General features: G+C 39.9%; 1 protein-coding gene across 15 annotated transcripts in view; it reads right to left on the bottom strand.

Moving 5' to 3' along the window:
- ptprk (protein tyrosine phosphatase receptor type K) overlaps positions 1-22,883 on the bottom strand; it is a 78,963-nt gene that overhangs the window by 23,841 nt on the left and 32,239 nt on the right. For all 15 annotated transcript variants that reach the window (XM_086060575.1, XM_086060577.1, XM_086060574.1 and 12 more), the window contains 8 exons: positions 18,898-19,058; positions 18,683-18,734; positions 18,545-18,603; positions 15,186-15,267; positions 13,814-13,929; positions 13,156-13,330; positions 5,298-5,410; positions 4,959-5,139 (listed from right to left, as the gene is read on the bottom strand). In XM_086060575.1, the coding sequence (XP_085916701.1) occupies positions 4,959-5,139; positions 5,298-5,410; positions 13,156-13,330; positions 13,814-13,929; positions 15,186-15,267; positions 18,545-18,603; positions 18,683-18,734; positions 18,898-19,058 (939 nt within the window). The remainder of the gene's footprint in view (positions 1-4,958; positions 5,140-5,297; positions 5,411-13,155; positions 13,331-13,813; positions 13,930-15,185; positions 15,268-18,544; positions 18,604-18,682; positions 18,735-18,897; positions 19,059-22,883) is intronic.

Below are 22,883 nucleotides of genomic sequence, written 5' to 3' on the forward strand. Positions count from 1 at the left end.
CCCGATTGGACTGCATTCGTGAGATACCAAAGGTCAAAGTTTCCAAATGAAAATACCGGCTGGGTTTGATACATTCCTTGTTTTATATTTTGTGAGTTTCAACAGCTCAGATGTCACGAAAGGGGTCTTCACGAATCACAAATACCGATAATGAAATAAGGCCTGGTATCGCCCATCCCTACTTAATGCTGTCATTTTCACACTGGATTGTGTACTTGACACTCTAAAAAGAGAATTGTTGAACCAATTTAAGATCACAAATTGAATTGTTGACCAACTTAAAAAAAAAAAGGCTTCAATTGGTAACACACGATTGAATTAAGTAAGTCCAAAGTGAATATACAGTATTAAGTTTAATCATGAGTTCATAAAATGTAATACTTTGGATTGGAGTTACTTTGGATTAACTGAATTCAGGTAAATATATTAAGTTTAATGAATTCATAATTAATTAAACTTAATATATTCACTTTGGACTAACTTAATTCAATCGTGTGTTCCCAATTGGAGTGATTTTTTTTAAGTTGGTTCAACAATTCTCTTTTTAGAGCGTTGGCTTGTTCGGTACGAACCAAGAGTTTGGATGATCGCGTTCATTCTAACCAAACCAAACGAGAAAAGTGTGACCACAACCTAAAGAGCAAAGCTCCTTTTATTTCCCAACCCATATCGCTGCTCGTCCATGTCTGTTTACTCAGAGTAAAGAAAGTCATTTCAGAGAGAAAATTAAACCAAGGCAATAGGGAGCAAAAGAAAGATAAAGGGAGTGTAGGAAAGAAGGAAGACAACAGGAGGAGGAACGCGGAGCGACGATAACTCGTCTGGAACGTGGCCAAAGTCATACGGGACCCGGTCCAATGGAAAACCACAGAGGCCGCCTTGTCCCCTTTCCCCTCCTCCGGTAAACAGACAAACGGTTGGATTCATGTAGGAACTAAAAGGCTTTGTTCTCCACAGCCGGGAGCTTTGAAAAACAACAACAATACCAATAAACACCCAACAATAACAGGGAGGACGGCGGGCGTCATATCAGCCCAACCCAGAGGTTGGTATTAAACAACGCAAGACAAAGGCGGTGGAATGAAACTAAATGAAATGGAAATACAATAAAGATTAAAAACAAAAACAAATCTCTCAACAGAAACCACAGGGAGAAGCCAGGCTGTATGCAGCCAGAGGCCCATAGAATAAAAATGCTTTTGAAGAAAAACGGGACGGGGGTTGGAGGGAGCAGAAAAGGTTGACGGGAGATGCAGGCAAATCCAAGTTAATCTGTCCAATTAGTTCTTGCTAATCCTTCCACTGTCACGAGGAAGAAACCAAAGCCATTCATTACGTTTCAGGCCCTCACTTGGAAACGTCTCCGTCGCGCCTTAAAGATGCAGATTTGCACTTGTGAGCTTTCATCCGCGTTTGCCTCGGTAAAGGGTTAATTACGTTGTGTGCCTTCAAGAGTTCAAGACGCAGTGGAAGGACTGATTTCCAGATCAAAACAAGCAGCAGTTAGTAAAAATGAAATTCTCGTTTATTGTTAACTCAAAAGCCACTTAAGTTGGTCTTAGATGTGTTTTCTGATAAAAGAGGTTTTGAGTTCCGCTGGCAGAAAATGGCTTCAACGTAAAGTGTATTCTGTGTATAAAGTGCAAATCTTATGACTGCTTTTTCAAGGGCCATCCGCTGAAAAGAAGCCCACTGCCAACTCAACGATAAAGAAGCGCAAGTGATATATATTGTGTGTGTCCCCCTGTATATGCGCTTGTGTGCAGGGATGGGAGACTTTTGCGCTTCCATTTTCCCCATTAATCCATGTGATGCTGAGCTTGTGCAGCAATTGCAGAAATGCTCTGACTCCCTTGTACTTTTTCGTGTGTGCGTGAATGCCTCCTAGCATGAGTTCATGTTCATGTGTGTCATTTTGGCGGTTCAGCCTTTTGGATTAAAAGCTACTTCACCAACCGCAAACTCTTCACTCCAACTCTATTATTTTTCACTCTTCAGACAAGAGCAATAAATCACCACAGAGGGAAAATCGAGAAAAGTGTGTCTGCGTGTGTGTGTGTGGTGGAATCAAGCCCCCCAAAAAAGGAGTCAGGATAGAAAATGAAGACGAGGTGCAGAGAAGACGGAATAATTGCTGTCATCTCAACATTTGTGATGACTGGATGTTATTAACTTAATTGGCAACAGATTCAGCTATTTATAAAGTTGCCGGTTTCAAATTTGATCCGTGTGTTTTTTGCACGCGTTTCCCTTTAAGACCTTGTGTTAAATATTCCGTAAACTACAGGTGGTGGGATCAGACAAACTTAACCAAACAGAGAAGGCAAAGGCATCATTACCATTTAAATAACATTTCCAGCGCTATGTGCGCATCGGGAGGCACGCACGCACAATTCCACATCCAGGTGTGTTTGTGTGCATTTGTCCGTATGCGCACGAAAAACGTCGTGACATCATTTCAATATTGAAGCTAGAAAGCATGCCGTTTAGCATATGGAATACGATACGCCGTTCCGTGTACTCTTTCAAGATGTTACGCGCCATGTGATGACTATGTTGGAGTGCTTGTGGGTGGTGGTTGGGGGGGGGGGGGGGGTGTATTCAGTCAAGTCACTTCAATACAAATCAAATAATCATTAGTTTGGTTTGTTCGCATCTAATGTCCTTGTCAAAAATAGTGCTACTTTCAAATACTGTACAATTTCACAAGCAAAAATATGTTGTTATTTTTGTTAACAGTAGGCCTAGGCGAAATATCGATTTTTTAATTTTTATGTTTTTTTGTTGTGTGGACGATAAAAAAAAAGAAGAACATTTATCAATGTGGGTTTTTTTTTACTTAAAAAGTAGGATGGGCAAAAAAACAACCCCAAAAAAACAGGAAAATAAAATCATAAATCAAATGTTTTTGTTGATAAAATCAGAGATTAAATTTTTAGGCAAAATCGCCCAGCCCTCGTTATTAACAATTTTTTAAATGTAACATTGTTACGTGTGTTACAAAATTATTTTTCCAAATCCAATCTGGAAAAAAAATGATAAATTGTATTGGACTTTTGAGGTTAAACTGAAGTTGTAAAAGTGCATTGTAAGGGGAAGTCAGCAGAGCCAGGCCTGACTAATATTCCCCTCCTCTATATCATGGGTCATCGTTAGTACTTACTATAATGCCCTCGCAAGTGGGAAAGGCGAGCCACAGTCACCGATGGAACGCCGAAAGAACCGTAAAACACTCACGCAGAAGCTGCTGTCCGCCGCTGCTCTCGCCCAGACACTCACACACAGACTCCTTGACGCAATTTTTTGTATCAAAAGCAGTATAGCAAAAAAAAAAAGCGCTTTGACATCTACACGAGTGGGAGCATATTTGACCAAAGGACCCCTTCGTGCAGTCAAATAGCTCACCTCTCATCTATAATTCGCACCTCAAGCTCCACAAATGTCTTCTACTTAATGGACAAAGAGGATTATTTTAAAGATAATTTATTACTCCATTGTGCGCCGATGGACAAATACCCACACGTTGTGTAGATTACAATGAGTTAACCGCCGTTCACGCAAAGCTGTGAGTGACAAGAAGATTAATTGCCAGTCCGTCCAAAAGGAAACTGTTCAATACGCGACTTGCGTGAAAGAAGTCCCTCACTTTCAATAAACACAGGCAATAACACACACACGCGCGCGCGCGCAGGCTCACACTCGCACAAACATGGGTTGGCAGACATCAGTCAGGCCCCGCAGTTATGAATTTTCATCTCTTTTTCATTTTCCTTCACAAGTTTCATCATTCTCAGCCCCCTCCTTGCGCGCTCCTTCACTCCAGTGTATTTTCATCATCTCCCATCATTGCCGCCTCATTCTGTTTCTCATTGCTTTTCTTCGGAGTCGCCCTCGCTCTGTCCCGCTCCCCCAGGCCAGCTGTGTTTTGATTTCACACGTTTATTCCTACAAATGTCAGACAGAGTTTCTGCCCCCTGTCTATTGATCCACTGGGAGAATAATATGCAATGAAGAGAAGAGAGGGATGAAGTGGAGGACATGTGGCTGGAGCAAGTTTATAGTTAAGAGCATTAAATGTGATGGTTTTAATGGAGTCCTACTAATAATACGTATATCACTATTGTCTTGCATATACAGTACACAGTAAATTTGACTCAATTTATAGAGTGGGACCAAATAGACTCAGTAATATTTACAATTGGAAAAGAGTAAAATTAAGAATTGAAAATAAAAAGTCACTATGGTTGAGGAACGGACTCACTACTGTCAACTTGGGAGACTGCCTCACTACCACCTGAGCGTCGCCCCTCCTACTGTTTGCTTATACCCAAGGAGACCAAAAACATCGTGTGGCTCAGGGAGTAGATCGGCTGTCTCCCAAGCTGGAGGTCGTGAATGTGTTCCTCAACCCTTGAGTAACTTTTATTTATTTATTTCAATTTTTTATTTTACACTCTTCCAAGTGTAAATATTACTCTAAAATGGAGTCTATTTGGTCCCACTCTAAATAGAGTCAAATTTACCTGAGAGAATTTACTGTGTACTTGTTGGGACTTCAATTAAACATAATTCAGTCCTATACAATCACATGGAGTCACATAAAAATACAACAAAGCAAATAATAATAATAATAATAATAATAATAATAATAATAATAATAATAATAATAATAATAATAATAATAATCACTGACACCACAGCACCTTCATTTTTACAAAAGTATATAATGCTAATCTGTGATTTTTGTTTTGTTTACATCTTTTTTTAGTGCTATGAAAATTTAGCTCATGTTAATCAGGATCTGAAATTTTGTTCTTGAATGGTGTCTTGAAGCAATTCATGCTCAATAAAATGCACTACTTGGCTAAAAACCAATTTCTCATGTATACATTGACGTGATATTTAATTGAATAGGAACGAAAGCATGTGATTATCATGTCTTTGTCATTGATTCCTACCTGCACATTTTGTGCGTGTAATGAGCGGCGGTCCGGCCTTGCCTGTCCCGCCCTCTCCCGGCCGGGTGAGCAAGACTCTGATCTCATACTCGGTGTCCGGGTCGAGATGCCATAACTTATAGTTGGGCGAGTTGACTGCGTGGGTCTCGATCCAGCTGCCTGACGTCATGCGGTACTCCACCTTTTGGAAAATTCGCGTTCAAGGAATTCGACAATCGTGATCCACGTGATGACATTTTTAGCGTTGATTCATGTTTTGAAAGAGCAGAATTCCATCTGATCGACGATGAAAAGTGTGTCGTAAAAAGTACAGTGCAACTTCAAAGAGCAAGTACAGACCTCTTTGAGTATAATAGGACCATCGCCAAATATGGAGTTGGCGTTGAGCTGAATCAGCAGGTAGGTAGGCCCGACGCCGAGCAGCTGCGGTGGGGCGATGGGGTGTGGAGGCTCTGGAGAGAGAAAACAATGAATAGGATCAACATAAAGCTCGGCAGAGTCACATGGGAATGGCAGAACACACTAAAACAAAGCAACAAAAGGAACAGGGGAGTCTGGGGATGTACTGTAGTCGCAGTGATGATATAAAAAAAAAAAAAAAGTGTTACAGCAATTCAAACTGAATTCCACCACGGCGATATTGTTTTTTTTTTTTTTTTATCTTTTAAGAGCTTAAACAGACAAAGCTAATTGCTTGATCTGATTAGATCTGACAATATGTGTCAGCATATTTAATGTACCGTGTTACACGTATTAGTTAAAAAATGATCGTAGTTTTTACCCAAATGAGCTTCATTCATAGCACCTTCTCATACTCTGTCCATATTTCATGCTTTTTAGACATTCATTTCAGGCCAATTCACCAATCCCGTCTCTCCTAATGCTAATAATATCATGCTACATTGTATTTATAAAGCGCTGTAGCGCATCACATAATGTAATTTGGATGTACTTTCAAACGGCTGATGTTTTATGCATGGCTTCGGTTTCCTTGGCTTGGTGTATGGCGGTAGCTGCATTGCATTATAATGACGATAATATTAAAGCGAGCGCAACTTTTTGAAGATGCAGCTCATCAAAAGAATATCTGCCTTCGGAAGAAGGCATCCAAAAAGGCTTTGAACAACAGAAACTACAAACACGGTCAAAAATGTTGTGATTTATTCTGGTTTTAATGGGTTTTAAATAATCAAGGCAAAGGTAGACCTGCATCATCAAATGGAATGTGCCTTTATTCGCCGTTAGGACTGAAACTTGCCTCTTATTTCATTTCACAATTATGTGGTAGTATACACTGTTAACTTTCACACCATTTAATGGCTTTTTATTGTCGTGAATTAAAATAATAAAAGCGCCCCGGGTGCTTATTCAGGTCCATATTGAGTTTGTTGGTCTATTTTTCTCCCCCAGGAGTTCTAAAAGTACATGTTATGTAGACAAGCAGTAGTATTTTTAAAAACGGTGTAGCCTGTATTGATTTGATTGTACTCTATTTATGTGCCAGTAAATGTTCACACTAGTGCTGTCACTATTGAATATTTAAAAAATGGATTAATTTGACAATTATTCAATCGATTAATCAGATTCATTTTAACTCATTTGCTCCCAAAAACGTATAAATACGTTCTATTTTAAATCTTACCATGGTCCCCAAATAATATTTATAAAATTTTCAGTTTTGGTTTTTTTCTATGTTAGAGCATACAGAAGGATTTGATGCCGCCTCTGAACGGAAGAATGGTAGGTATTACAAAAACAGCCAGCAGGTGGGAGCAGAGTGTAAGAGATCAACCAGGGCCATGTTCCAACAAGCTGTTTTCACCACTGTTTTAAACAGATTTGTGAATAATGATGAAACCTAAACTGATAGAAATATACTTTTTTTTTCTGATGAAAGAAAAGACTCAAACCTTTCTTTTGGTAGATTCCATGTTTTTATAGCAATAGAACACAAAATTCTGTGGGCCTTGCATAATCAGTCAAAATCCAGTAAAACAGATGGGAGCGAAGGGGGTTGCTTCAGTGAAAATGGCTGGGAGGGAATTAGTTAATTTTGCAAAAGGGGATTGATGTTGTATTATGTTACCAGTTCGGTCAAGTACAAACAGATGTTTGCAAATTTTGATTAAACATAGAAGATAATCAGCCTTCTTTCATGAAGGACTTCAAAAATCTGAAATAAGAGGATTCGGATAATTTTGAATTAAAACAATGGCTCCAAACTATTACTCGATTAAAATAGTCGTCGATTAATTTTGAAAGCTCTAGTTCACACTGACGTAAAAACAACAAATTACATAGTTGACATCTACATAAATAAATACAGTGTTTGCCCCAGTGTTTCATAGGCCTGGTGGGCCGCCAGACTTTTTTTTGCCCCCTCATTGTGCAGCGTCATACCTCCCGGTTAACAAATAGTATTCGGCACTTGTGGTTTGTTGTCCGCAAACAATGACAACTATTTTCCCGTGCCCAATCTTTCTTCCCAGTACGTCCCTGACCACCAGGTTTAGCAATATTTGCTGGGGGAAACCCTGAAATATGTATAACAAAATAACCCTTGCACACATACTATATAGCACTTTCAGTAAATCAAATAGATTCCATCGGTCTCTCTCAGCCTATATAGAAAAGTGCATTTGTTCTGCCGACTTATCATATACAAAGTATGATCTAAATTGTTTGCGTTGGTGTGTGCGTGGGTTCATTGTTCCAGCACTACTTTTTAATAATACCGCACATTACCATCACGTCTCTTCCCTCCTGCGCGCATATGCACGTTTGGTTATATTTGTGTTACGGCGCATTTGAAAGTGTGTTGAATGTGGCTGTCAGGCTGAAAAGACATGAAACAGTGCAGTTTGACAGTACGCTAGCTGGATTTCAGATAATGAATGTTGAAGCTAAGTTGAGAAAACGCGACGGCTTCAAATAAAAACAATATGATGATAATAAAAGTGGGAACTAAAAGCAAAAAGATGACGCTATTGAAACAATTCAATCTTTTGTGTGTTGATGAGAATGCATGATTGTGTGTTAGTTTAAACCGAGCGACTTATCTGAAACATAAATAATAGAAATAGAAATAAAGCAGGAAGATGCTTAAGTGGGTCATCAATCATGCGACTCCAGAGAGAACTGTGCTGAAGTTGGCGTCTTGCTTTTGATTTTCAGTCTTTTTTTATTCATTATTTGACATTTGTACAGTTGACCCAAAAACATAACAAATCATCAATGGTGTTGATGCGATGAGATGGGTTTGTTGTCACAATCTTTTGTATTATTAATCATGTGTGAATCCGTTTTTGGGGTCACATGTAAATTATAAAGTAAACAAATACTGGCGAAATGTGTGTTTTTTGTGTTCATTCTGACACATCGCATGATTCAATGAATGAATCTTGTAGATAATCTTTAGACTTTTTATCCCTTTTATCCGGAATTCTTGTCCTCCTTTTTCCCCATTAATTTCGGCTTTCCTTAATTGATTCATTTTATATGAATTTTTCTGCAGGTTATTTCCCTTATTTTTTCCTCTATATTCCTGGGAAGATTAAAAGTAAATAAAAGATACATAAGAAAGAAACAATGGATCAAAAAAGGGCAAAAAAATACAAACAAAAAAAAAAGCAGGAAAAAAAAGTATGGAAGAGAAACAGACCTAAGGACAAAAAAAAATCCTAAGCAAAAGAAGGAAAAAGTGACAGAAAGATTTGACTAGCCGTGGTGACTTGAGCCTAGCAGGCATCGGTTTCCAACGTCAGCAACCTTGTCAATAAAGTTTAGTCTTCGCAAAGCGCTACTGACATCACTCGAGACGCACTGGAGGACACGCGACCTCCACGAGAGCAGTGGATGTGTGCGGTTTCGTAGTGGCGATCAACAATCGGAAAGATTCTCTCCCGAGCTCCAGCTGTCACAATCACTTGCATGAGTACGCATGTTTGAGGTTCTAAGAGCAAAAAACAACATTGTTCAAGTTTGTTCTGTACAAGTACAGGACGGCTTGTATGGATTCCAGTGTGTTTGCAAGCACGTGTGCGTGCGTGCGTGCGTGACAGTAACATTGCAGGAGCTTTTTAGGCCACGGCTTGCGCATAATGCAAGCTGGCATGGCGGTGAGTGTGTGTGTGTCATGATGATGTGCTCTGTCACTATAGGAACCAGAGGGCAAGGCTTTATTAGAGCTGCATTCTGACAAAACAACTACTGACAAAAAAACAAACATACACTTTACCAGTATGGATAGTAAATACACACGAACCGATTCTTCCACTTTCTTAAGACTTAAGACTTAACACACACGCGCAATTCTTATACTGTATGAAACGGCTGCGTCGCAAGAAATATTTGACTCCAAACTACATGGTAAACTTATTTGCTGTGTATCATTTAAAACAATATAAAAAAATCGGTAAGGGAGTATATGAAGACCACCCTGAAAAAGTCTAAGTCATAGTCATATTCTAACTTAAAAAAAAACTTCGCTTGTGACTTATATTCGTCAATTCGTCAATATATTTTTCCAACATTACTTTGTTCTCATAATATTGAAACTTTTAATCTTTGGAATGTTTTTCCTCATAAAATGTTTATTATTCGTATACCATTATAATGTATTCTCGTAGGGCTGTGCAATTAATCGAAATTCAATTACAATTTCAATTATTAAACTCCACAATTACAAGATCGTAAAAAAAGAAAAATTATTCATGCTAATTGTGAGTTGTTTAAATTTAAACATTTGCACCTTTTTACATTTTTAAAATAACGAATTTAATAAATTTAGTTTTATCCAAAAATAACTTGCGTAATTATATTGTTTCAAATAATTCTAAAAATTCCAACTTTATTCTTGTAATTTTGCCACAGTTCTTTCTCATAATATTACAACTTAATTCTACGGCAAAAACATTTTTTCTCGTAATACTAAGTTTGTAATAAAATTGCAACATAATCTTTTTTTCATAACATTATAATTTTATCCTCATAATATTGCAACTTTATTCTAATAACATTGCACCTTTACTTTCAAAACAGTAAAATGGGGCGAGTAAATACGATAACCAGGTATTGGTATCCGGCCAACACCAGGCCTAATTTCGAAATGTCGGTTCTTGTGACGGCGGTCAATACCATTCTCGGCTGGCATCTTGTGACCGTCAGGAAATTTGAAGAATAGAAAATTGCTATTGTTTTCATGAAATTTTAAGGAAAAATGCTATTTTGGGATATACTGTATAGGTCTTTCTTTAAAATGATCAGTCATTGTTTTAAAAAATTTTTTTTATATTGTATGTATTGAAAGTAATATTGGTTTCGGTATTTAGGGTATCCGGAACTATAAAGAGTTCAGTATTCGTACTAGTATCGGTATGTCCTGTCAACAATCTGACTTCCCCCCCACCATAAGATTATGCTATAAAAACATGACTTTTTCCTTTGTTTTAACGTTCCAATGTTTTTTTGTGTGCGAACATTATTACCATCAACGCCTGTGGAGCAGTAACATTTGTTCATCTATTTTCTTACTTCTAGTGATCAAAAAGATTGATCAGCCACAAGTTCCTTGTCTACATTTTGGGACAGTGCAATCAATTCATAGTAAGGCTGTCTGTGGAGCTAAATGAAACAGATGATTGATGAATAGACGTAAAAGCTGTCAACAAATGATTTGCTAAACAAGACGTTTGTCATTTCTCCCTGCTTGCGAAAGACAAAAACATCGACACAGGAGTGATGTGGGAATCCCAAGTCAGATGTCCCATCTCACATTTGTGCCAGTAAAAATGTGTTCCTGACAGGCTCGGCGCACACACACACGCACACACCGCCACACACACACACAGGGGAGAGCAGATGATAGCACATCTCTGTCATCTACATACATATCTGTGGCCTGGGCCTGTGCGTACCTGCTCACAGGAAAAATCTCACAGCGGACCACTTGCTGAATCCGGAAATCAAAGCTGGATCAATGTCCCACTGCTGATGTATACAAGTCATATCTACAGGCTCCTGTGTTCTTTTCTTCTGTTTTTTCTTCTTCTCCAGATTAGCATAGATTCATTCTCCTCACTTAATTTCCCCAAACTCCCTCTCTGCCGCTTTCACAATGAGATATGTATTCAAACTCAGGATGCTGCATATTAAAATAAAGACGCTTAGCGTTAATGCAGCTAAGGTTTGTCCACGTATACAGGGTCCTGTATAGATAATAAAACCACATACTTTTTAATAGGTAAAAAAAAAAACACGTCACTATTTCTTTGTCGTCTTAATATTGCGAATAAATAAACATGAAGTGGCTCCCCTTCCATCATTTCTTTATTGTGATACCCCCTTCGCACATCCAGATGGGATTAACATATTTTTTTGTGTGTGCCTATATCCCCTCAGAGATGCACAAACAGCTTGGAAAAGCACCTTGATTTCAAGCATAAAATGCCCTTGCTGAGCCTGAATGTATTTTTCATCATTATCATCATCTAGATGGGTGGCAGTCGTGATTAGACAACAGGATCCTGCTGTGCGCCTCACTTACCCTTCTATTTATTTTTCAAAAAAAAATCCTCTTTCGTGTATTTGGGGAAAAAGGAAAGAAAAAAAATCACTATAATTACTAAAATACCAGCAACATGTCATCGACTTTTTTGTTTGCTGTTTGAAAAGAAACATAAATTTCAGCATATATAATTACTGGCCATACCTGCCCATAACTGTTGGATGTATTTGGTGGATAGATTTTTATTTATTTATCAAGGATATGAATTATTTGAATTCCACACAACCTCTTTTTCCAGGATATAAGAGAACTTTTGTCTTACATTTATGTCAGTCTTTCTTTGGAGTCAACTTATCAACTACAACTTATCGACTTATACGTTAAATCATCGTGATGGACAATGTCAAAACCGAGTTACCTGTGTTGGTTAATATTCAGCACGTTTCTTCCACTGCTGCCATATCTTATGCAGAATAACAACTATGAGACTGTTCCTCTGTTTACATATTCAGACATAGCCCTCATTGTGAAATGGGTATATTCTTTGGATAATGAGCTGACTATTTACACATACCATTTTTTATTCTATTCACCGCCTCCCTTTCTGTCACTCCGGAATGTCCCTCGCCTTTAGCCTGTGCGTTTCTATGCCCTCCCTGGGAGATCATCTGAATATGCGAGCTATTCAATGCGAGTGAATAAAGAATCTTGTGGCAAACACACATCGGTGACACCTTATTAACCGCATGTCAACTGCACATGACAGATGAAGCATGTGCATACACACACACTCCGCCATGCGTAGGCGCATACACACTCAATCTTGTCCCTGTTAGTCAATATTATGCGAGATATATTTTATCGGGTAGCGACGCTGGATGGATGATTGTTTTAATATTTTAAGTACAGCTTTCTTATTTTTGTGGGTTACTTTCCGCCAAGGTGGTCCTTCATGCAGGAGACGGTTGCATGTGATGGTGTCGATTAGGGATTAGGCCTTTTACTACACTTCCTGCTAGGGGCGTCAGACGATTAAAATTTTGAATTGTAATTAATCGCATTACTTCAATAGTTAACTCAAAATTAATTACAAATTTTATATCTAAATGTACAATAAAATGTACAACAAAATACTTTTTTTTCATACGCTTGTTAACATAAAAGTGGAAAGAAAATGTTAAACTAATAGAAATATGGCTGCCTCTTTTAGTCATTGATACAGTAATTTCATAATAATTCATAAAATTGAGTTAAAATTAAAGAGATGTACTGTAAAAAATGAGTGTGATACCGATTTGTGTTGAGGTAATTTTTCTGCCACGAGATGGCATAGTTGCATTTGTAAGACATTGGTGACAGTACATTTTTCAGTCAGTAAGTAATTTAGTAAATTCTACACACTTTTAAAATCGCAAAATACAACTTGACCCCAGTCTTCACCAATATATGCATTATTATAAAATGTATTACTTATTTATTTATTACTATTAATCACGTGTTAAAAAAAATAGTGCTGTTAAAGGAACTTTAAATTAACAAAAAATTAATGCACTAATTTTGACAACTCTACTTTCTAAATTTCCTCACATCGACTACGGGGAAAATCAACAAGAGTAAATGAAGTTTGCCCATTTTCTAATCACCGAAAAAAATGTCAGCATAAATTGAGACCAACTTTCAATCAACCCTCACCTCTGACGATAAGCCCGGCGAAGTTGGACACCCCTGAGCCGCGTTCCGACTGGGTGACGCAGCGGTACAGATCTTGATCCTGATTGGTGACTTCGTTGAGATGGAATGAGGCGGAGAACCGTCGGTGGTTGATGTTCTTCCTCTGAGACACGGGGATGTCTTCTCCGTTTCGCCGCTATTGAGCAGAGATGGAGACAGGCACGGGTCTTACAGTCCTGATCAGATTCTTGAGGAAGCAATGCACCCCCCCCCCCCCCCACACGCACACTAGACTAAGTTGTACATCATCCTCACTGACAACAGGTTTGAAGGTCATGACTACAATAGAGCTGTAATGAAATCAACATCTATTAGCTGCCAGAATGTATGGCCTGGAGTGCATTTGTCAATTTACTATTCCATGAACCGTGTTCTCTTTATATGTGTGTTATTGTGTGTGTTTAATAGATTATGTTTACAGTTCCATTTATTTATTTATAATACGCAATATACATTATGCAAGAAAGGAATGTCCATGTGCCAAGGTACAGTATATGGTCAACAATGATTTCGCAGCGGTTTATTAATTTTAAGGTTTACAAATGAAAAACGGTAAATTCAGCAGTAGTAACTGCACAAATCCACCGAAAAATTATTCTGATGCACATTTTTTTTTTACCTGAAGCCAGAGCTTATTGTTGGTTGTATCTCGTCCAGTTGCGATACACTGAAAGCTGGCGTTCTGACCGGCGTTCACCTCAACATCTCCGAGGCGCAGGAAATGAGGGGATTTATCTGAAATAAATAAATAAAACAATAGATTCAAGACTACTCGGTTTATGTTCGGGCTTTTGGCTTTCAAGTTGAATGAAATCACAGGCAGCACAGGTACAAACAATATACACATTTTAGGACATTTTAGGACCTGCAGCGATATGTTCACTATTACTACGATTACATTTTGGAGGAGTCAGAAGAATCTGGAGCCCAACAGTGCCACTGGCTGCTAAGATCACTGTCACAATGTCACAGCTTCTAATACTTAAGCACCGCACTAAGGTATGGAATAAGCCTTGTGAACCCCCCCCCCCCCCCCCCCCCGCGCGAAGAGGCTGTGAGGCTATTTTTATTCTAGGGAGGTGATTGCAATCATAGATAACAGCTGAAAACACACACACACAAACCTGTGTGTGTCCAGAAATGCAGCTGTGAGAATGAATGCTTCCACTGTGGAAGTTGCCGCTCTCCTCTTAATATTCACACCACTTCCAGGTCACTTTACTGACAAAATTTGACAACCTCAAACAGAGTCGGGAACAGCGGGAACGCGGTATACATTCAAGTATTATGACTCCAAATCAATAGAATCTATTACAAGTCAGGCCGGGCTAAAAATGTCTGACTGCTGCGACGAGACAGATGCCGAAGCTGGGCTTTAATTGCTTTTATTCCTCCGTTCGCACCCTGCAGACTCCTGTCTGCGGCTCTCGATGAACTCACACACGCGCACAAGTGTTTTAGGAGGCGGCCTCTGGCAGTGCGGAAACAGCGAGGAGAGAAAGAGCTTCGGAACGTAACGTGAATTTAAAAAGGAGCGTGACCCTCATCACTTTCCTGTCAGCACAGGACAAGACAGCTACTGTTCACCGCCTGTGTGTGTGTGTGTGTGTGTGTGTGTGTGTGTGTGTGTGTGCGTGTGTGTGTGCGCGCGCACGCGTATTAAGAGAAAGAGAGCTGAGTGGTCAGAATCTCTTCTCTCCATGATTGACCTAATACCGTTTCATTTGCCGCTTCACTCTCTCCGATCCCCCTCCCCAGTTTCTCCCTTCTCCCATCTTTACTCTTGTGTTTTATTTCTCTCGTTTACCTACTACAACATGTCCCCGCTTGCCGCATTCCCTCCCTTACCCGAGTCACCTTCCACTCATTCCCACTTATCTGTCCGTTCAACTGCGACAGGATCCCATCCCCGGTTCGGTCTAATTAGTGGCCGAAGCTATAAGCGTCGACTCAGCAAACTGCGACTAATTGCTGGCATGCTAATGACTCACCGCATGGGTAGCTGAGCACCTGAATGTCATCTATAACGATGAAGCCGGATTTCCTGTCCGATACCTCCGCTTCAAATATGACCTGTGGACAGAGGGGGACAAAAAAATGTTAGGCTTCTACCACATAATACTTTATATTAATGGCCATCGAAAGGATCAAGTCTGTTGAGAAAAAAACAAGCATGACAATTGCCATGGAAAAGAAAATGGTACTTATTCCAACGTGGGGTTAGTGCAGGTTCATTATACTTTAGTTAAGTCTGTTGCTATTTCCATGTCAAAAGGTAAAAAGTTGCAACAAGATGAAGTTGGTGAAACCCCTAAGGAGGTATAGATAACAATATGACTACCCGTCTGCTGTTTAGATTCATATATTCAGTCCTACAAGCCCCCAAGATTAATAGTTCTTCCTGTTGGACCACAGTAATCTCCTTCGGTACACATAAAATGGCTGACAGATAAATGATATATATATTAAAAAGAAAATCCGGATAGAAGCCACTGCAGTAAGGGTGGAGAATAAAACATAGTTTTTACAGTATATATGCTTCTCATACCACTCCTATCCCACTTTCATTACACTTTCCCATTTCATTACATTCCCATGCTTTATTTTTCCCAATCTACATTAATGTGGCCACACTGTAAGGCCAATGTGACCTCCAATGTGACACACACGATGGCAACGAGATGGCGATTCACTGTTTAAACACTACGTGTAGTCGAGTAATGTACGAGAACGCTATTTCCGTTCTCTTTATGGTGTATTTAATTTAAAAAAAAATACAATTAAACCAGAAACACTGCAACAGAAGACAACGATGTAGAGGATTTTTTAAGCATTCAGTTTTTTCTGTTAATTTTTAGTGTTGGATTATTCCTAAAATGGCTGTCGTCCATTTCGAGTGTCCAAACAGTATAAGCTAATGTGGTTATCCATCCATCCATCCATTTTCTGTACCGCTTGTCCTCACAAGGGTCGCGGGGGTTGCTGGAGCCTATCCCAGCTGGCTTCGGGCAGTAGGCGGGGTACACCCTGTACTGGTTGCCATCCAATCGCAGGGCTAATGTGGTTATGGCAATGGTATTCCATCCATTTTCTATACTCTTAGTCCTCATTAGGGTTCCTGAAATGGTCGCCAGACAATCACAGGGGACATTTCTACATCCAACCATTCACATCTATGGACAATTTCTTCATTTGACCATGCAAGCTCCACTCGACTGTGATGTAGACATGAGAAAGACGGGGCCAGCCGTGGTATTGTGCTCAACGTTCAATAAAAAACAATTACCGGCTGGTTTTACTGCCATCGTTAGGTACAAATGTTCAGAAGAATTTCTCCTTTGCTCACAGTGTTTAAGAGCACAAAATTGAATAGGCGAGAGAGGGAATGAACCAGTTGCTGTCATTCATCAACCGTGAGAGCGACCATGAACTGTTTACCCGTGACATGTTCCACCCCCCGTTGCCAATCTATCCGATCATTCTTTCCGCACCGGTCTACTTGAAATATATATGATTATTGCTTGTTGCCTATACCACATCCATGTTCTGTAAACGGCACATGCAAATGCATGTTATACTTGTATAACAATAACTGGAGTGAACTTGAATAAAATGTCAAACCAGCTAAGAATGAAGAAGTCGCTAGCTGGTCTGCTCACATCCCGTCGTGAATCACGGCTTCGCAGCTGTCTGGGCTACGACCAACTCAAGTGACTCACATGAGCAAAGCCACTTTCAAATGGTGTTTTCGTGAGAACTGCCTAAACATCACTGAGAGGACAGAGCAGCTTAGAAATCTAAAAGTTTTGATCAGTCAGCACGATGAACTATGAATCTGAACATTGAAAAATCTATCATAAGTGCTGTGTGGGCCCAACCTCATTACCATGCGAGCTTAAATGCCAACAGAAGCGTGTTTGAACATGAGATGGTGGCGTCATAACCTCAAACCTGTTTCATACCCTGAAAAACCTTTATAAGCCCTCAGCAAACAAGAATTGATTATGTTCAATTACAACATGTTGACACGTGTGTTTTCACGCTGGCCTTCTCCTCTCACAGTCACCCCCGGGGGGGGGGGGGGGGGGGGGGGGGGGGGGGGGCTTGGGCACCAGATGGGTCATTTGGAAGATTCTTCCAGCCTTCGCTTTACAGTAGCGTGATTGGATCCCAAGGCAACATATATTAATCCGGATGTGTGTGTGTGCATGCCCTGACGCTGACACTCATTTGACACTTATGTGGCCACACGCACGTCAGCAACACCATACAAGTACTTCGATATGCGCAGACATGTAAAACAATTTCGGGAATACAGATAAAAGTGGGCTAATTTAAACTATTGCTGTGATTAATATAGTTTCCAAACTGCTTTATTGAAAGAAAAAAAAACACTGGCTAAAAGCAGCAAATGTCTCATTGGGTGACACAAATGCAAGTGCACGTACATGCACGCACGCAGTCGCCCCCATCACTTCACACTACGTCTTTCTTGCCTGATCGTCACCTCCTGAGCCTCAGTCAACACAAATAAATCAGAAGCCTGCCTGCCAGCATGAGTTGTTTGTTTTTGAAGCTGTGTCTGTATGCCCATGTGAACACGAAAGAAATAAGCATGTTTATTAACCCTTTAAGGTTTTGGAAAAGGCCACGTTGACAGCGCAAGGGTTTCCCCTAGGGATTTAGAGGCCTGGCGGGCCGCCAGGCTTTTCTCATAAGGCTCTTCAGTTTGTGTTGCTTAAAGGGGAGGTCACCCCCCAACCCCCCCCCCCCCCCCCCCCCCAAAAAATCTTGACAATTATGTCCTATGCAACCCCACTAGTCTAAATACGGTAATCTGGTTAATATTGCGTTAGTGGAATATGAGTTAAGCAGGATAATCCAGCAGTTTTTATCAGTATCAGAAGCCGGCCATTTTGTCACTTGCTGTCGAGTGAAAATGACATCACAGTTGCTCAGGTCTCAGGCAACAACCAATCACAGCTCAGCTTCAGAAAACGTGAGCTGTGATTGCTTGTTGCCTGAGCCCTGAGCAACTGTGACGTCATCTGTGTGGATCAAAATGGCTGGATTTTGCTGCATAACTCACATTCCACAAATGTAATATTAATACGAATGTCATGTTTAGACTAGTGAGGTCACATATAACATATTATTGTCAAGAAATGTTTACGGTTGACTTCCCCTTTAAAAAAAAATTAAAAATCCCTCAAACCAAAAACCAGATGAGTGAAAGCCATGAGACCAACACAATATGTAGCGGCCTGGTGTGCCAATACATTTGCAGTATCAGGGAACTAACTGGCAGCAAACACAGCGCAGTTAGTGGTTGAAGGAGGCGGGACTTCACCTGGTATTCGTTGGGCCAAAAGGTGGAGACGGCCAGTTCGGCCTTCAGCCAGTCTTTACCTGAAAATACACAAAAGTCAACAGGAGTGAAGTGTGTAAGAAAGGTTAACCACAATTTTATTGCGGTAGAATTTCTTACCAGTATATGTTGTTACATTCCATATAGGGTTGGCCAGGGGACCCTTGTTAACCTGCAGACAAAGGGAAGGAAACGGTTTCAAAGCTACTATTAATACATGTTGTATGTAAAGAGATCCATGGCTAACGTGTAAAAAAAAAAATAATAATAATAAAAATAAAAAAATAATAATAATCATAATAATAAATAAAAAACGAGAGATAATAGGTCAGTACCTTCACTAGGACATTGAGTGTACCGGGACTGGAGCCATCAGCGCTTGTCAGCATATAGTTGAAGTCAATGCAGTGAGTGTCATTCTCCTTCATCACCGGGAGCTGAAACCTGGCCTTCTCCCCAACTTCATACTGAGACACGTCCACGTACATGTAGGAACCTGGACACAGGAACGTTACGCGTTCAGGTTTGATCCATTGACTTGCTTCTTTGGTTTCATTCGCTTGCTGTCTAATTAATGTTTTCGCCCCAAATGTGCATTTTTAATGCAAACAGTCTGCATGTTATATAATAAACGTGGTACGCACTGTAGTTAACTGTTGGGAAACATGCATATAGTGCTGACAGAACTGATCCAGATGGTTTAATAATCAGCTTAGAGCGCAACAGATGTTGAAGTGAAATATGATCAAATATGACACTCGCCCCTATAATCTCCCATTTGGACATACCATGTATTGTACAAAATGGGCCCATATACAAAATAATGCTGAATATTCAGACATTTTCTAGCTTTTGCTAATAGTGAATAGCATATATCCACTGATGAATTAAGAAGGCACACAATGCCATATAAAACATACTCTCTGCGCTCCAATTGTGTGAACACAATGCTTCATATTCAAGGCATCTAATTCTATTTGCCAGTTAGAGTATGCACAATATGAACACCACGATTGGCTATAGGACAGTAGTGATTATCTGCCATTGTTCAGATAATCTACAGTGAGAATTTATTGTTCGCCACAAGAATAGGAGGGCAAACAGTAGCACATTTCCAATTGGAGCGCAATAAAACGTCTGCATTTGCAGCGCCCACGTGCACTATAATGCCAATCATTGGCCCTTCTCGTTTCATCTCGCCTCTGTACACATACGCACCAGCAGTCGTGAAACAAAATAATGCTGCTTGCATGTGAAAAGCACCAGCAGCAAGCAGAATGACTTCACCCAAGCTGGACGGCATCCACAAGGACGCTAATATTAGCATCTCTGACACAAAATGCAGTAGGTGTCACTGCTGCTCCTTCTGGTATCAAACTGATACTTAAGACAGTGACACGAGGTGGATTGAAGATGCCAAGACTGTGTGCTAGCTAAAAATACACATATCAGTCAGAGCCCTAGATATGTCACAACACACGCCATGGCAAAATATATTTCACTTCATCATATCACTGCCTGGTAAAACTAAAATATAGCAACTTTACAGGTAAAACCAATGTACTTTTGATTTAGGCGAGGCAGAAGTGAAACTATGGCGGCCATATTGTGTTACCACTCGCTAAGCGCAGCTAAATTACTTTGCAAATAAATGGATTTCTCTGCTGCATTTTCACGTTATTTTCCGTCTCCACGGCAAATATGCCACAGTGTGACGTACGGTTGTGCCAATGAGGTTAAAGGTTAAAGTACCACTGATTGTCACGGCCATCTAAGTGGGGTGAAATTTGTTCTCCGCATTTGACCCATCCACTGAGGAAGCGGTGAGCAGCAGCAGGGGCTTGCGCTCGGGGATCATTTGGTGCTCTAACCCCCCCCAATTCCAACCCATAATCTTTGGGTCTATCCCTAGACAGGAGTGATAGAAAATGGATGGATGGTTAACCAATGGCCCTATGAGCATTTGATCATGACCATACAAATCTCGAGACAAAAGGCCCCTGATAGGAAAAGTACCCCACCCTGCTGTGTGACAACAATACACCTTATCTTTGGGCAAAACCATGACAAAGAAGCTAACAAAATGAAAACAAAAAAAAATAGACTTTGTGACAGCGGAAATCTGCCGCTTTCTTAGATGGCTGCTGTCTTTGAACTGCCAATGTTGAAAACGGACACTAATGAAATGACGACACAAAGTAACAAGGCTAAAAATACCCCCGAGACAGACTTAAGACCTAGATATGTCACATCACAGCAGCAACAGTGAAGTTAAGACGGAAGACTCTTTTCCTCAACATAACAATAACATCCCCCTGTTGGTAAAAGTTATGTTTTCTTTCATGCACCTGTTCAAATTGGACCCAGAAGAGCAAGCAATTTCGAGCCTTAAAATACACCTAATTTATCAAAAACCAAACATCGTTTAGTTACGGTATGTTTTTAAACACGAGCGTATTATAAGCACCGGGCCTGCTACAAGAACTCCTAATCCTATATTCTTAGCTTAAAAGCGCATCCATGTAGAATTATGGCATTCTTTCCAAAATATATTTTTAAGAAACGGATGGAACAACATTCAATAGACAAAATAACCATCATTATTGCAGTCAGAAGCTTGTTGCCGCCTCCTCCTCCACAGATAACACCAAAAAAAAAAAAGACGTTACGAGAAGCCAAATAGGTTTGAAGTGGAACTCGCTGACAACATCACGAGTCAAGTGACTCACGCGGTCCGTGAATGCTCGACTGGCACGGGGCACACAATGCCAGCCGACGGAGCGCCACAACCCCGCCAAGGCAGCATGCGCCAACACCAACCCCCGTGGCAATTACATGGATGAGTTTTATCACCAGTGCAAAAACTGCCAAAGGCCTTCCAACGCTGTTCATTGTTGCCGCGAGCGTAAATGGCAATTAACAAATAGGACAAATCAATGTGGGATTTAAAGTGCGAAGAGCATTGTCAGATGCGTGACCAAATGATTTAATAAATCATGACTGAGCTATTAATATGAAAAGTCCGGAGAAGCATAAACACCCGTTTCCGCTCTTTATGGCAGTCTGCTTCTTCTTTGACAATCACGCAATGGTGGTTCAAAACCTAATAGTCGGCAATTGTGATTTTTTTGTGTTTTTTTTTTTTTGCCATGGTCCTTTCTAGTCATGTTGTTCTGTTTTAACTGTTGCTAACTTCCTGTGTGTATTTATTTTTATTGTTGCATTTATGGACATCAGTCAGCTTTTGTTCATATCTGCTAATGTTCGTAAATCTGATGTTCGTAACTAGAATTCGAAGAAATAACTGTATTGAGGCTTGAGTACTTAATATTATACTTCTATAAGAGTTACAAATGTTACAATGTTACTTAAAACATCATTATTATTATTATTTTGTGATATTTCCCTAAGGGTGATCAATTTATTTTCAAAGCACGCACTTGCATTTTGTGTTGGTGTTTCTGTCACAAGTAACTAGATTGCTTTCAAATGCTTACATGCGGATATTTTTCAACAAAAGTCTGAAAGCTGAAGCTACTTTATTATGCCATAGTTGGCTCGTGCGTTTCAATAAATTTTGAGCCTCAGACTCTTTCTCTCATGCTATTCTGCTTTGTTTTTCTTTTGCCTAAAGGCAGCCTTTAAAAGTTGAATTGCTATAAGAATGGGTGGAATTTAATATTTTTTAAATTCACACTTAATTGATGAAAAATACTGAATATTTTCTGCAGTCTGAAATGAGCATACAATATAAATGATTTTTGCTTATGAGTTCATAGGAGGGAAAAGCAAAAATCACAAATACTAGATCTATATAGCAAAAGTTGATTTATCTCCACGCCACTGCTGCTCTCCACTTGAGATTATCATCACATCAGATGTAATCATACCTTACGCCGAGGATCTTTAGCGAGCAATACCTCCACCACCCAATTCACCTCGTCTGTCATCCTCGCGATCCGTCGACTAACTCCTTAAATTCATGGAATTGGCTGTGCGCTCTCGGGCTGAGCAATTAACCTCTTCAAGCTTGCGACTCTTGCCTCTCAGCGTAGTGACACCGCGGGGCAAGCATCTTCGTCATTTGCTCAAGCATGCCCCAAAATTATGAGGAGGGGAAATGTGTGTTTTGTGGCAAAGAAAATCAAAATCGTGTGAAGCGCCGGCTAAGCCTTTACCTAAATGTCAGGAGGTTGGGTGTTCACGATGATGAATAAGAGAGATAAATAACAGAATTGCATTGTCATGGCAACAAAGTCAATCTTCCCCAGCTAAAGAACGAAAAGACACTTGAAAATGGCTTTATCAATGTGGTTTGCTA

Source organism: Leptonotus elevatus, chromosome 18, assembly GCF_054856555.1.
Source record: "Leptonotus elevatus isolate MCC_2025b chromosome 18, RoL_Lele_1.0, whole genome shotgun sequence".
Lineage (NCBI taxonomy): Eukaryota > Metazoa > Chordata > Actinopteri > Syngnathiformes > Syngnathidae > Leptonotus > Leptonotus elevatus.